This window comes from Physella acuta, unplaced genomic scaffold (genome assembly GCF_028476545.2).
Source record: "Physella acuta isolate Inbredline_101_S28 unplaced genomic scaffold, ASM2847654v3 ptg001134l, whole genome shotgun sequence".
In the NCBI taxonomy this organism is placed as follows: Eukaryota; Metazoa; Mollusca; class Gastropoda; family Physidae; genus Physella; species Physella acuta.
Genome location: NW_026732651.1, coordinates 26564 through 41239, shown reverse-complemented (window position 1 = coordinate 41239; position 14676 = coordinate 26564). Strand labels below are relative to the sequence as shown.

Below are 14676 nucleotides of genomic sequence, written 5' to 3'. Positions count from 1 at the left end.
TGTTTACAATCATTAGCGCTCTAAAGTTGTTTCAATCATAAGCGTTCTTCTTCACAATCATTAGCGTTCTAAAGATGTCTACAATCATTGGCTTGGTATACTTGTTTCAATCATTAGCGTTCTTAATTTTTTTAATCGTAAGCGCTCTAAAGTTGTCCACAATCATTAACGTGCTAAAGTTGTTTCAATCATTAGCGTTCTAAACTTGTCTACAATCATGAGCGTTCTTAAGTTGTTTCAATCATTAGTGTTTTAAATTTGTTCACAATCATTAGTGTTTTAAATTTGTTCACAATCATTAGTGTTTTAAATTTGTACACAATCATTAGTGTTTTAAATTTGTTCACAATCATTAGTGTTTTAAATTTGTCCACAATCATTAGCGTTCTAAACTTGTCCACAATCATTAGCGTGCTAAACTTGTTTCAATCATTAGCGTTCTAAAGTTGTCCACCATCATTAGCGTTCTAAACATGTCCACGATCATTAGCGTGCTAAACTTGCCCACAATCATTAGAGTTCTCAACTTGTCCACAATCCTTAGCGATCCCAACAAGTCCACAATCCTGAGGTGTCTAAAGTTTCACAGAGTTAAGCTGAAAAGTCACGAGTTCGAACCCCCGGGCAGATGATGCTCTATAGCTGGGGGATCACAACCCACCTAGGGGAGACAACTCCAACAACTGTTGCCTTATAGTTATTGTCTCATCTTCAATCATTAGCGTTCCTAACCTGCCAATAACCATCAGCGTTACAAATGGCCTATAACCATTAAAAGTATTAAGTTCTCAACAGTGCCAGATTCATTAACCTTTTAAGATAAACGGTAACACAATCATTACGCTTCTAAAGTCATGAATCAGCTGTCGAACTAACATTGAATTTTTAATTTATGAATGGGCAAAAACATCTTCACAGTGTTGAATTAGCATCATATTATATACATACATAATATGCATATTACATACAAATACTCATACCTCTATCTTTACATGTACATGTACTGTATCATACACTTACACAGATAACGATATAAATATAGATGAAGATATATAGATATAGATATAGATATAGATATAGATATAGATATAGATATAGATATAGATATAGATATAGATATAGATATAGATATAGATATAGATATAGATATAGATATAGATATAGATATAGATATAGATATAGATATAGATATAGATATAGATATATTCATGCCTATGTACATTTACATACAACATATACACACATACAGATATTTTATAGATATAAATATATACAGCATCATTTACATTTGCATACACATATACAGATACACATATACAAATACACAGACACAGATACATAGATACAAATAACGTTATAGATAAAGATATAAACATCCTTTTCTGGAACATAATTCACGTCTTGTTTAAAACGACTTGATCTACATATCGATCTCTCTACATCTTTAACCTTTAAATATCGATTAGCACCGGCCTACACCGTGTTGATAAAAAAAAAAAAAACATCCCCATCTAAACGACATTAAACCAGTTGACACTACACATCTACAACTCTAAACCTTTTTTTTTTTTTGCTACACCCTCATACATTTTCTAGTTACAACTCGGGGCCCCTTAAGCGCGTACCTCCAAGAAGATAATGGGCTTGTTTCTCACGCGTGAGCCGTTTTTTTTTTTTTAAACCGCCTTGCCCGCAGGCCAGTTTCTGGCCGCGGGATTTGAGCGGAGACGTTTTGTTAATACGTTTTCAAGGTCAAGGTCGGGTGGACAGAACGCAATGATGGGGTTTTAGAGAGAGGGGTGAAAGGTAATTTAATGAATGATTCATTAAGTTTTTATTTAGAGTTGAAAATGTTGATGCTGTTAAAAATGGAAACGTCAGTGTAATTAGATTTTAAGTAGTATGGTAGGTAATTAAATTGTAGACTATTAATAGTCTAGGTAGATCAGAATGGAGGTACATCCGTGCAAATATTCGCATACCTATATAAATATAAATATATATATATATATATATATATATATATATATATATATATATATATATATATATATATATATATATATATACATATATATATATATATACATATATATATATACATATATATATATATATATATACATATATACACATATACACATACACATATACATATATACATATATACATACATATAAGCTTCTATTTATGTATGTGTGTATTTGCATGTAATTTAATGTGGGGTATAAACTTGGACTTAGATATAGACAAGAGATACACGTAAAAAATTATTTCTACTTTTTTTTTATAAACTTTAAACAATCAATGTCACATACTTTTAATCCTAACCCTTAATCCCTTAAAAAACTGTTAATCTCTTAAAAAGACCAGCACATGTTTTTTTTTTTTATTTTACAACTCTACACTCAGCGTCTCGCTACATCTGTTTTCATTTATCGGACATTTCTCCACATTAACCAAACACCGTGACAAGGGGCTTATCCAAATGGTGACGATGGAACAGAAATGTTTCGCACTTTTTTTTTCTGTGTAATCTGTCTAATGCGTCTTTTCGGCCTGCAAATGGTTGTGAGGCGAGTACTAGGGGAGGCGATGCTAAATCTCTGCTGAGCTTCGCATCTTGCAAGATTAGCACTGCGAGTAATCTCCCTTTGTTTCACGATAAGGGACCGGGTCGGATTTTGGATGGAATGTTGGAGCATATGTGGAGTAATCTTCAAGGAAGTTTTTATTTTTATTTTTTTTTAAATAAAGTTTTTTGTGCGGAGAAAGGGGGGATAACTGTAGTTAATGGAAACTTGTTGGGAAGGGGTGGTAAGGTGGTAGAGCGTTCGACTGCTACTCGGACAGTCTGGGGTTCGGATCTCGGTCTTGACTTGAGTCTGCAGGTTATCCCTCGCCCCCTACACTGTCCTCACAAACATCTCATGGCATCATTACCTAATAGGTAAGCACGAACAATCACTCCCACCCCGAATTCGTCGTGTAAAAACCCTGATTGTCAAATTCAGCTCTACTAATGTATAAAACTGATTCATCATCATTCCTTTGTGGCCCCTGGGGAGCAAAGGGCTGCAACCACACATCTCCATCGGACTCGGTTTTGGGCTGCCCCCTTTATCTGTGCCCATGTGTGCCCAGCTGCTTACTCATTTATAATCTACACATTTTAAAATTTAGTAACATTGGATTGTGGTCAGTTCTATTTACTCGATAATGAAAACATATATATATATATATATATATATATATATATATATATATATATATATATATATATATATATATACATATATATATACATATATACATATATATTGAATGTATATTTTTAAATTAACGTTGGGTTGGGTTTTTTTTTTTTTAATTCAGCACTGTCCTGTGGTCTAAAACTAAACGGCTAGAACCTCTTCTGTTCGTAGCACATACTGTATTTTGTCTACTGAAAGTAATCGTGTCACGTGACTATTTAAAAATTCTATTTTTAACCCATTCTATTTTTAACCCCTTCTATTTTTAACCCATTCTATTTTTAACCCATTCTATTTTTATCCCTTGCAGGCAGGAAGAAGCTCAGCAGATCGACCAGGAGCTCTTCAACGAGTACCTGTTTAGTGTGGACCAGCTGATGGAGCTGGCCGGCTACAGCTGTGCCGTCGCCGTGGCCAGGGTAGGTGTGTGGGTGTTTGTGTGTGTGTGTGTTTGTGTGTGTGTGTGGGGGGGGGGGGGTGGGTGGGGGGGTGGGGGTGTGTGTGTGGGCTCAGACATATTAAAAAAAACACATCTTAATTAAGATATTAAAATAATGCAGGTGAAGTAGAGTCTAAAATGTCCAATTGAGATGACTGACTGCCCGCATGCCATGTCTACCAATGCCCGAATGACATAAATAACAGTGTCCAGAGGTCATGTCTAGCACCTCCCATATGTCATGTCTTACACTACCCAGATGTCATATCTAACCCTGCCATTTATATCTCACAGTGCTACCCTGTATCTAACCCTGCCATTTATATCTCACAGTGCTACCCTGTATCTAACCCTGCCATTTATATCTCACAGTGCTACCCTGTATCTAACCCTGCCATTTATATCTCACAGTGCTACCCTGTATCTAACCCTGCCATTTATATCTCACAGTGCTACCCTGTATCTAACCCTGCCATTTATATCTGACAGTGCTACCCTGTATCTAACCCTGCCATTTATATCTGACAGTGCTACCCTGTATCTAACCCTGCCATTTATGTCCTACAGTGCTACCCTGTACCTAACCCTGCCATTTATATCTCCCAGTGCTACCCTGTATCTAACCCTGCCATTTATATCTGACAGTGCTACCCTGTATCGAACCCTGCCATTTATGTCCTACAGTGCTACCCTGTTTCTAACCCTGCCATTTATATCTCACAGTGCTACCCTGTATCTAACCCTGCCATTTATATCTCACAGTGCTACCCTGTATCTAACCCTACCATTTATATCTGACAGTGCTACCGTGTATCTAACCCTGCCATTTATATCTGACAGTGCTACCCTGTATCTAACCCTGCCATTTATATCTCATAGTGCTACCCTGTATCTAACCCTGCCATTTATATCTCCCAGTGCTACCCTGTATCTAACCCTGCCATTTATATCTCACAGCGCTACCCTGTATCTAACCCTGCCATTTATATCCCACAGCGCTACCCTGTATCTAACCCTGCCATTTATATCTCCCAGTGCTACCCTGTACCTAACCCTGCCATTTATATCTCACAGTGCTACCCTGTATCTAACCCTGCCATTTATATCTCACAGTGCTACCCTGTATCTAACCCTGCCATTTATATCTGACAGTGCTACCCTGTATCTAACCCTGTTATATCTCACAGTGCTACCCTGTATCTAACCCTGCCATTTATATCTCACAGCGCTACCCTGTACCTAACCCTGCCATTTATATCTGACAGTGCTACCCAGTCGAGGCCCTGAAGAAGGACCACGCGGCTGTACTGGTCATCTGTGGTCCAGGCAACAACGGAGGGGACGGGCTGGTGTGTGCCAGACACCTCAAGCTCTTCGTAAGTCGATGGTCAAGTGGTTCTAGAACCAGCTGGTCAAGTGGTTCTAGAACCAGCTGGTCAAGTGGTTCTAGAACCATCTGGTCAAGTGGTTTTAGAACCAGCTGGTCAAGTGGTTTTAGAACCAGCTGGTCAAGTGGTTCTAGAACCAGCTGGTCAAGTGGTTCTAGAACCAACTGGTCAAGAGGTTTTAGAACCAGCTGGTCAAGTGGTTCTAGAACCAGCTGGTCAAGTGGTTCTAGAACCAACTGGTCAAGAGGTTTTAGAACCAGCTGGTCAAGTGGTTCTAGAACCAGCTGGTCAAGTGGTTCTAGAACCAACTGGTCAAGAGGTTTTAGAACCAGCTGGTCAAGTGGTTCTAGAACCAGCTGGTCAAGTGGTTCTAGAACCAGCTGGTCAAGTGGTTCTAGAACCAGCTGGTCAAGTGGTTCTAGAACTAACTGGTCAAGTGGTTCTAGAACCAGATGGTCAAGTGGTTCTAGAACCATCTGGTCAAGTGGTTCTAGAGACAGCTGGTCAATTGGTACTAGAAACAGCTGGTCAAGTGGTTCTAGAACCAGCTGGTCAAGTGGTTTTAGAACCAGCTGGTCAATTGGTACTAGAAACAGCTGGTCAAGTGGTTCTAGAACCAGCTGGTCAAGATGTTCTACAACCACTTGACCAGCTGGTTCTAGAACCACTTCACAATATTAGCGATATGTAAAGGGAAATAACTTAATCTATTAACTGACATAAAAAGGGCTATAACTCACAGCCTTCGTACATAACATCGCTTGTAAAAATAAATTAAGGGGGAAGGCTCCGGTAAAAAAAACTTTTTTAATACGCGTTAGAAAACAGTTATTTGTTTACAGCTTTATTAAGATACATCCGCATATGCATTTCCACTAAAAAAAAAATTTGAAAAAATCTTGGTAACTATGACAACGGCGGCCATCTTGAAAAATTAACCCCTTCGTAGGTTTTCCACCATTCACAAAATACTACATTTTTAGCCCAATAAACGATCAATTCATAATCTTCTTCCATATTTTGGGGCAATCAGCTAAAAATTTTAAGTGCATATCTTCAAACTAATTTTTTATGAATTTTCAAAATTTGTGTCTGTTCAAAACACTAGTTTTAATGCCCCAAAATTCCCCAAAGTTAAGGGTTTTGAACGGACACATATTTTGAAAATTCATAAAAAATTAGTTTGATGATATGCAATTAAAATGTTTAGCTGATTGCCCCAAAATATGGAAGTAGATTATGAATTGATTGTTTATTGGGCTTAAAATGTAATATTTTGTGAATGGTGGAAAACCTACGAAGGGGTTAATTTTTCAAGATGGCCGCCGTTGTCATAGTTACCAAGATTTTTTCAAAAATTTTTTTTAGTGGAAATGCATATGCGGATGTATCTTAATTAAGCTGTGACGAAATAACTGTTTTCTAACGAGTATTAAAAAAGTTTTTTTTTACCGGAGCCTTCCCCCTTAAGTAGGGTTGGGGGTGGACTTGTCGATGTAAGCTTTTGATGAATGTATAAAATCAAGTAAATGTATTTTACAACGTGAAAATAATCACGAAACCTCCTCATTTTTTTTAAACAACATACATTTATCAAAAAAACCAACATTGATTAAACTTTATCAACTTTTTTAAGCTTACCGATTTAGTGTACTATTATTCTAGAATCTAAATATTGATGCCAGAACATGATTATCGAAAACTTGTTCACAAAAAGTCACAAAACATTTACAAAAAGTTAGTGCAAAAGCTCTCAACTCCACTATACAACAGAATTCAATGGTGTAGGAAATACGCTCTAACAGACACAATGGACACCTTCAGAAACCTACACCTCAAAACCATCACACCCAAAGCCAGGGAAATAACCTACAGACTCATCTACAATTTAACACCCCTAGCAAAACAACAGAAACCATTTTGCCCACTATGCAGACAAAACACACCCGAAACCGAAACGCACATCTATTTAGAATGCCCCACCATACAAAACATGAAAAAGACGCTAGAAAACAAAATAATAAAAAACGAGACCTACAATATCGATATAGTCATAACTCTAAACAAAATCCCAATACAAAGAGATAGGACGGACCTAGAGCAAAAAGCAAGGACGGTAGCTATATATAGACAGACTATTTGGAACAGCAGAATAAAAGCAAAACACGACAAGGTACAGTTCACGGGACACGTACTAGACTTGATTTATCGTAGACGACTCGACAATGACAGCACTCAAACACATATACCATAATTAACAACACCAAAACGTAAAGAACATATTACACTGCTTTTGCCACCTGGAACGCCTAATCGAACTGACACATCCCCCTTTCATCACACCCTCTCCGCCCCCCCGCCCCTAAACCTCATGATCCCAATATCAAATTTCCCCTCAAAACTGCATCCCCTCGTCCCCATGACCCCCACCCCTGTGATGAAGTACTATGTTAAACAGTGACAATGATGTATTATCCAAATACATTTCTAACAACATCAATGTAACTCCCACCCCTCAACCCCCATGTCCCCACTCTGTGTCGCATCATTTATCATTTGGCATTTCATTTTCCTATTGTTGCTTTTTGTGTATTGTTTAATTTATAAAGCTTACAAACATTGTAAAGCTATTATTTGTTACTATATTACTATTATCATATATGTAAGGTACTTTGGTCCACAACGTACAAATGACCCCAATGACCCGTACTCCTTTTGTATTCATTGTATTATCACCAAATTAACACTTACAGTTGTTTCGTTAACTTTACTAACTCTTTTATGTGAACACCAATTTTTTTTTATCTATAAAACTCCACTGTATCCCTACACGTGATAGCTACACGCCTACCCACCCCTAACCTGTCGGTACTTAACATTCATCTAAACATAAACACCGACTTGAACATACCAACCTTTCACCCTCCCACTAATTCGCTCACACAGCAATCTGTTCGTCAAACCCTCCCCCCCCCCACCCACACTACAAATGGTAACACATCAGCAGTCAGATAACACAGCACAAAATTTGACGCTTGGCTTGCCTTAAAACACGCAGTCACCCTCTCCACGCCTCGTCAGACACAGCTACCCACTCCCCCCTCTCCCCCTCTATCCACTTACCCTCAGACATGAAAACACCACTTTCCCTTTAACTGTTCCAACGACCCCACCACCCACCCCAACATCAATTTCGAATATCTATTCATTTACTTTTTAAAGTTCTAAATCTTGTTTCTTTCCCCTCTTTTTTTACACAGCAACCTTTTGAAAACTCAATGCGACCAGTACATAAATAAACACTCTTTTAACTAGTCAACTTAATTTGTTTCCCTACATTGAAAATGCTCCACTGGCCCTTTGTCATTCTCGGAAAAATATACTTTCCACTCCCCACCCAGACTTCTGACACGTTTATTTGACCTTCACCCCTTTTACTGCCATCTTTTGTAATTTTTGTTATAATCATATACATGACATCACGCAAATATTCATTATGTACATGTTCAAAACCTTTCGTTTTCATTTGAAACTATGTAAAAAATGTGATGTTGATGTACTTGTTTTAATTGCAAATAAAAGTATTAAAAAAAAAAAAAAAAAAAAAAAAAAAAATTCGATGACATTATCAAGTTATATGTGAACTCTTAATTTATTTTCCCAAGGACCTGAAGGTCTGAAGGGGTTTCATTCCTACAAAAGCCGAGGTGAAGAAACATGTGAACTCTACTTCATCTGCCCTACAGACCTTTAAGTCCGACTGCCCCGGAGAATTACTTTACTTTATATTCATCCAACAGAATGTTCCATCATGTTAGCATTGAAGGAGACTGGCATGAAGTGGCGTCGCTAGGTCGGATGTCACCCGGTCCGGCACCTCATTGTGCCCCCCCCCCCCCTCTTTTTTTTCTCTGTAGATTTTACAGTTAACGTCATGCTTTCACCCCCAACCCACCTTTGTCGTGATCTTTATTAAGTACTTTAAATAATTTCTTACTCCAATTAACCATTAATTGAACTGGCAAGCTATATATCTTGCATGTTGTTTTTGTCTTGGTGCTTGTCCCCTCTAAATGGTGTCACCTAGTGCTGTTGAAATGATCCATCTTAGGATAAGAACAAAAACAGTTTAAATTCACGTAATCTTTTAAATCTGAAAATTCATTGTGCTGGTTAAGGAAGAGAGGCGTAGAGACCACTACCGGCACCCGGGGACAAACTTTCAATTTGGTCGTCGTCGTTTCCCCCCCCCCCCCCCCCCCCCAACATATATATTTTTTTTTATATTTACTATATTCAAAACTGCAGCTAAAATTAAAATGAGCTTTTAATTTCATTTCATTTTTTTCAACCCATTTTGGCGCCCCTAGGGTCGGCGCCCAAGGACATATGTACCCCACCCCCCCCCCCTCGTCGCTACGCCTCTGTTAAGGAGAGTTGATCTGTTTCGGATATAAGAGAAACTGATTTTATGACAAGCTCTCGTGAAAGCGGTTTGTGGTCAGCTTTATTTAGAACCGCCAGTACTGACCACGGCTAAATGTCATGTACCCTTCAGAGGGTTCTTGACGAGGTAGAGTAGGGAAGAGGGCGTCGTGTGGTTCCCGAACCCTAGACTCAATGGTTAACAGTCGTGCGCGCTACCCCTCCACCACTCTCACTATATTCTCTGTAAAGCCCCCCTTCCAGACATGACGGTCTATGGGGTAAGTAAAGTAGGGTTCCCCTGTTTCTGTGACCTCGGTATATAAAGGGATATTGTGGTCAGCATCCAAGGACGGTCTACTGACTTGAACCCGGATTCGAACATTAGACTTTTGGGTTAGCAGTGTATCGCTCTACCGCTAGGCCACTCCGACCCATGATGTTATCAGCACTATGCGTGTATAGCCTTGCGCTGTGTTTTCTCTACAGGGATACAAGCCTACACTGTTCTACCCCAAACAAAACAACAAACCTTTGTTCAAGGCCCTCGCTCTACAGGTAAGTACATCTGGTACCTGCTGGTCGTTTCTTTCTATGTCAAGTTATGGATAGTATGTTTATGTACAGGGTAGTGTTAAATAGCACATACCTTTTATAAAGGACTATGTGTATATGTTACGACCGTAAGCTGATGGGGAAATTTTGTTGATGAAATTACTGTGCTTGCAAAATTTTAAAATTTTAGTGATAAAAATGGTTAAGTAATGTAATAGGTCATTCCGATATTAATTTATTTTACCTTTTTTTACCAAAGATTATTCAAGATGCTTCTTTAATATAGAATTTATACTACATCTGACATTAGTAGATTGATTTGGTCTTATAGCTTTATTTTAGTATTACAATAACTGCTGATATGTGTTATATTTTATATGTTACTGTATGTTTGATTATAACAATTTTTATCAGTTATCGATTTCTGACAATGATCAATTCAGACAAGTATCATCTCCTTCCAGCTTACTTCTTCAATTATCAACTTCAGACCATTATCAACTTCAGACAATTATCAACTTCAGACAATTATCAACTTCAGACAATTATCAACTTCAGACAATTATCAACTTCTGACAATTATCAACTTCTGACAATTATCAACTTCAGACCATTATCAACTTCAGACAATTATCAACTTCAGACAATTATCAACTTCAGACAATTATCAACTTCAGACAATTATCAACGTCAGAAAATTATCAACAACAAACAATTATCAACTTCTGGCAATTATCAACTTCAGACAATTATCAACTTCAGACAGTTATCAACTTCAGACAATTATCAACTTCAGACAATTATCAACATTAGACAATTATCAACTTCAGACATTTATCAACTTCAGACAATTATCAATATTAGACAATTATCAACTTCAGACAATTATCAACTTCAGGTACTTATAAATTTCAGACAGATACTAACTTCAAGTATTAACTTCAGACGGTTATCAACCTCAAACAATTATCAACTTCAGACGGCTATCAACTTCAGACAATTATCAACTACAGACAATTATCAACTTTAGACAATTATCAACTTCAGACAATTATCAACTTCAAACAATTATCAACTCAGACAATTATCAACTTCAGACAATAATCAACTTCTAACAATTATCAACTTCAGACAGTTATCAACTTCAGACATTTATCAACTTCAGGTAGTTATAAACTTCAGACAGATACTAACTTCAAGTATTAACTTCAGACGGTTATCAACCTCAAACAATTATCAACTTCAGACGGCTATCAACTTCAGACAATTATCAACTACAGACAATTATCAACTTTAGACAATTATCAACTTCAGACAATTATCAACTTCAAACAATTATCAACTCAGACAATTATCAACTTCAAACAAATATCAACTTCAGACAATTATCGACTTCAAACACCGCCAACTGTTTACACTAATTCTCTAACCCTAACCCTCACGTGATCTCTATGCCTCTAACTCTCACGTGCCCCCAGTGTGAGCGGCTGGACATCCCGACCCTGTCTTTCTTCCCCACCGACCCACAATGCATCGTGGACAGTTTCAACCTTGTGGTAGACGCCCTCTTCGGCTTCAGCTACACGCCCCCCGCCCGCCCCGAGTTCTCGGGGGTCATCCAGAGCCTCATACAGATACAGGATCGGGTTCCTATCTGCTCCATAGATATTCCCAGTGGTAAGTTCTATCTGCTCCATAGATATTTCCAGTTGTAGGTCATTTTGTTACAAAACTAAGGGGAGATACCACAAATAAGTTGTGGGTCATTTTTTGTTAAATAGACATTAGTAGGTAGGTTACTTGTGTTTGATATATAGTCCCAGTGGTAGGTCATTTGTGTTCCATAGATATTCCCAGCGGTAGGTCATTTGTATTCGATAGATATTCCCAGTGGTAGGTCATTTACTAGAGTATTCCTAGTGGTAGGTTATTTGTGTTTGATAGATATGTATAAATGTTAGGTCATTTTTGTTAAATAGATAATAGGTAGGTCATTTGTGTTTGATAGATACTCTCAGAGGTAGGTCATTTGTCTTAAATAGACCTTACTAGTAGTTATGTCATTTTTTGGTCGAAAGATATTTATTATTGGTAGGTCAGTTGTGTTCGATAGATATTCCCACTGACACGTCATTTTCCTCTATTCTTAGTGGCAGGTCATTTTTGTTAAATATATATTCCTCGTGATAGGTCATTTTCTTCCATAGATCGTCCAAGTGATAGGTCAGTCTTTCTTATATAAAGTTTTAGTAGTAGGTCTCACTGTTCTGAAGATACACCTATTAGTAGGTCATTGTGCTCTTTAGATATTCCCAAATGTAGCATACTTTGTTCCAAAGATATTGCTGTCAGTAGGTCATTTAAATTTACTCCAAATATGTTGCTAATTAGAGCACGGAGCCTTGTTTAATTTATATCTAGTCCTACAAGTATTTCTTCTGATTTTATAGATATTATCAGTGGTTATGATATTTTAAAATTGTTTTATAGACATATTCTTTTCTCAGAATGCAGGTTATTGTTAGGTTTCATCTTGCGACACTCACCCCTAGACATACCACTCGTGGTGCCCAAAAGACCCCAAAAAAGAGATTATTTTAAGAGATTAGATTTTTGTGACTTAGTTGTCAATGAACTGACTGACCCTCGTGTTTTTGTCCCCAGGGTGGGACGTGGAGAAGGGCAACCCCGAGGGTCTCCAGCCCAGTCTCCTCATCTCCCTCACCGCCCCCAAACAGTGCGCCACCCAGTTCAAAGGTCAAAGGCATTTCCTTGGCGGGAGGTAAGTACAACAGCCAAGCTGCGGCTTTTACTTGGCCAGATAAATTTTCCGTTTTATTTTTATATTTATATATTATTTTCGCCAGATGTAATATTTTGTCTTTAATTAAAAGAATTGTAATACTTATTAACAGTAGTAAAAGAATAATATTAAAATATTTACTTATAAGTACTGCAGTAGAGTTTTTTTTTTAATATTTGTCTTTTAATTTTTATAACTAATTTGTTTGTTTTCCTAGTTTTTTTTTCTTTTACGATATGCTATTCATAGGTGTATAACGTTGTTAGGACTCTGATCGGTACGCTTTTTTTAATATACTTGTTATTACAACGGATTGGAAATTTTGTGGATATTTTAAATGGATGATTAAAATTGTGTTACGTGTTGTGGGGAATGTTTTGATAATTTATGACTGCATTAAGCGGTGTTGCCACTGTTTGCTAAAATAATGTAACATTATTTTGGACTGTTTTAACTTTTATCCCTACTTTGATCAGTGAACAAATGCTTATTGGTGTAAGGGAGGTAACAATGAAAATGTGCAATAATTTTGTCTTGTTCTTATTATTTCCCTTTTTTAATAACACAAATTGCTGTGAAAGTTTTACTTCCCTTTGTCTTTCTTCTTCCAGGTTTGTTCCCCCCACCCTAGAACAGAAATACGGCCTCCGACTGCCCCCCTACCCCGGCACTGACCCCGTGGTGGAGCTCAAGGTGCCAGACAGGGAGGACAACTCGCAGAACCAGTCTTGAGAACTTCCATGTATTTGTCAGAAAAAAAAAATTATGAGTTACCTTTCCTTTCTAAAAACTTGTTCAATTTTTATACTAGTGGTTTCCAGATTTAATGAAAATAGAATTATTTTTTTTTAAATAAAATTTACCACTGCTAAATGTTAATGTTAAACATGCTTGTAAATTAAACATGTACCAAACTGGTTAATTTTTTTTCTTTTTCGGTTTCTTAAATTATTTTTATTTTGTATTAATTTTAAAGATTCTTCTATTTTTTTTCTCCTGTCCCTGTCAGCTGTGTGGAGAGGGGGGGGGTCATGATTCATGGGCAACATCTGGCTCTTTTCAACTTAGGGCCCAGACTTTGATTTTCCAATACACAATTATCCTGTGGTCTATTAGACTAAGGATCCTTATTTCAGAAAAAATAAAAATAAAATTATCCCATAAAAACTTAGTCAATGGGCTTTAAGAAATGTTTGTTTTAATGGAATTCAAATCTGATGCAATTATTTCAAACATTAATCTTTTTCTGCACTGATTTGTTAAAATTAATATCTATAACACTGTTTAATACATTAATGAGTTGCATATTACAAAATTTCACTATGATTATTAATTATATTATTTCAAACTTATTTCCAAGGTGTTGTTTAAAAACCTCTGGCTATGGTGTGTACATATTATAATATTTGTTTTAATTAATTAACTTGGAAAAAATGTTAGATAATTTACTGTATTATTACTCATCCATGTAGAAACTGCCCTTTAATTGCTACTAATATTAATACGCCATACACATCCAAGGTTTAGTTTAGCTATCATTTAAAATACCACAAACAAAAGTAAATTTTTTTATTTTTTTTTAACCGAATGCATCTGAGAGAGTATATGGTTGATCCTTATATGTTTATGTTTTTTATTTAATTCTGTTATGCTGACAGCAATTCATACAATGTACATCAACTAAGAATATTGACTCATGTTTTATAATAGGCCTATACATGTTGATAGTTTGTAGGAATGACAAAAGGTTACAACCTATCTAACACTGACTGATGTTTGTTACTGTTAAGATTTGTTTCTCATAAAACTCAT

The 14676-nt window shown here is 36.8% G+C and overlaps 1 protein-coding gene across 1 annotated transcript; it reads left to right on the top strand.

The window, feature by feature from the left end:
• The first annotated feature begins 2930 nt into the window (after positions 1-2930).
• On the top strand, positions 2931-13710 carry LOC131956208 (NAD(P)H-hydrate epimerase-like). Its single transcript, XM_059320625.1, has 7 exons — positions 2931-2950; positions 3565-3673; positions 4959-5069; positions 9996-10064; positions 11540-11738; positions 12726-12843; positions 13476-13710. The coding sequence occupies exons 1-7, from the start codon at positions 2931-2933 to the stop codon at positions 13594-13596; spliced, it is 747 nt and encodes a 248-aa protein (XP_059176608.1). The 3' UTR covers positions 13597-13710.
• The last annotated feature ends 966 nt before the right edge of the window (positions 13711-14676 follow it).

Bases quoted from the DNA above. Each gene is read 5' to 3' on its own strand.
- LOC131956208 (XM_059320625.1), top strand. From the start codon at position 2,931: ATGGCATCATTACCTAATAG. The intron at 10,065-11,539 runs GTAAGTACATCT...ACGTGCCCCCAG, and splicing joins TCAAGGCCCTCGCTCTACAG to TGTGAGCGGCTGGACATCCC. The intron at 12,844-13,475 runs GTAAGTACAACA...TTCTTCTTCCAG, and splicing joins AGGCATTTCCTTGGCGGGAG to GTTTGTTCCCCCCACCCTAG.